The sequence below is a fragment of the Empidonax traillii genome, unplaced genomic scaffold, assembly GCF_003031625.1.
Source record: "Empidonax traillii isolate 1590-97213 ecotype Southwest subspecies unplaced genomic scaffold, ASM303162v1 scaffold2315:size121786, whole genome shotgun sequence".
Classification (NCBI taxonomy): domain Eukaryota; kingdom Metazoa; phylum Chordata; class Aves; order Passeriformes; family Tyrannidae; genus Empidonax; species Empidonax traillii.
Genome location: NW_020957508.1, coordinates 28,124 through 29,636, shown reverse-complemented (window position 1 = coordinate 29,636; position 1,513 = coordinate 28,124). Strand labels below are relative to the sequence as shown.

Genomic DNA, 1,513 nt, shown 5'->3' with positions numbered 1-1,513 from the left:
CCCCCTGACCCCCTGCACAGGACACCCCAAAAACCCTGGCCCTGCACAGAGCATCCCAACAATCTTGTCCCTCCATGGGATACCCCAGCAATCCTGTCCCACTCCCAGCTGTCCTGGAGCTTCCCCCGGGCTCAGACACGGGGGGTGTGGAGCCCCCCGGGGTCCCTGAGAGCCGCCCTGGTTTGGCAGGTGGAGCTGAGCCCCCCAGGACCCCCTCGATGGACGCCCAGAGCAGCGCCGAGCTGCCGGCCCTGGACGGTGAGTATTGCAGAGCCCGGGGGGGACGGAGCTCCCCAGGATCTCCCAGCCCACCAAATCCGCTGGACAGCAGTCCCTGGATTCTCCCAGCCCATCAAATCTGCTGGAGAGCAGTCCCTGGATTCTCCCAGCCCACGAAATCCACTGGACAGCAGTCCCTGGCTGCTGCCAGTCCTTCCCAAAGCCAGTCCCAGCTCCAGCCCCAGCCCTGGATGCTGCCTCTCGCCAGCAGTGAGAGGTCGCTGCAGCTCCATCAGAGCCGGGAAACCCTTCCAGGGGCTTTCCCGATCAAAAACACGCCGAGATTTCCACGTGGAGCCTCTCAAAGGCAGGAAATAGGAGAACGGACCTGAGTGAACCTGTGCATTTATGCCCTTAATTCCAGGTCCCTGCTTCCCCCCCGGGTGGATCTTGTCTCTTGATACCTGTATAAGAATAAGTAAATAGAAAATAAGACCTAAATGAGTAGAGAATAAAAAAAAAATAGAGAATAAAACTTAAATTAATGGAGGATAAATAAATATAGAGAACGAGACCTAAATGAGTAGAGGATAAATAAATAGAGAATGAACCCTCTCTCCTCTCCTTGGAATAGGTTTCCCCCTGAAACACTCCAACACTCTGACCAACAGGCAACGAGGCAACGAGGTGTCAGCCCTCCCAGCCACGCTGGACAGTGAGTGCCACCAGGCAGGGGGTGACAGAGGGGGTGTGGAGGGGACAGAGGGACAGCAGGACACGGGGGGGTACCCTCTGTGTCCTGCTCTTCACACCCCTGAATGGCAGGGGTGAGGGATTTCTGGGGCCAGGGACCCACCTGCAGCTGGGGAAGGGTTTTGAATCCCTTCTCTCCCCCAGCACTGTCCATCCACCAACTTGCTGCCCAGGGGGAGCTCATCCAGCTGAAGGAGCACCTTCGGAAAGGTATGTGGCTCCCTCTCCCAGCCCAGGCCCTGCCAGGTCCTGGCTGGTGACTCCCCCACACCCCCAGCTCGGGTCTCACCCAGCCACAGGATCATTGAGGTTGGAAAAGACCTCGAGGATCCTCCACTCCAAGCGTTAATCTGCCAGCTGGGGTGGTGTTGCTGGGTTTACTGGGAGGACTGAGGGAGCAGAGGGGGCTTTTCCCCTTCCCACCTGTGTGTCCCCCTCACCCCCCCCCCGTGTTTGTGTAGGTGAGAACTTGGTGAACAAACCCGACGAGAGAGGTTTCACCCCCCTCATCTGGGCCGCCGCCTTCGGGGAGATCGAGACG

General features: G+C 58.6%; 1 protein-coding gene across 2 annotated transcripts in view; it reads left to right on the top strand.

Moving 5' to 3' along the window:
* The first annotated feature begins 178 nt into the window (after positions 1-178).
* Positions 179-1,513, top strand: part of RFXANK (regulatory factor X associated ankyrin containing protein) — a 22,454-nt gene continuing 21,119 nt past the window's right edge. For both annotated transcript variants that reach the window (XM_027909702.1, XM_027909701.1), the window contains exons 1-4: positions 179-258; positions 854-934; positions 1,117-1,182; positions 1,434-1,504. In XM_027909702.1, coding sequence (XP_027765503.1) covers positions 219-258; positions 854-934; positions 1,117-1,182; positions 1,434-1,504 — 258 coding nt within the window. In that variant the 5' untranslated portion in view covers positions 179-218. The remainder of the gene's footprint in view (positions 259-853; positions 935-1,116; positions 1,183-1,433; positions 1,505-1,513) is intronic.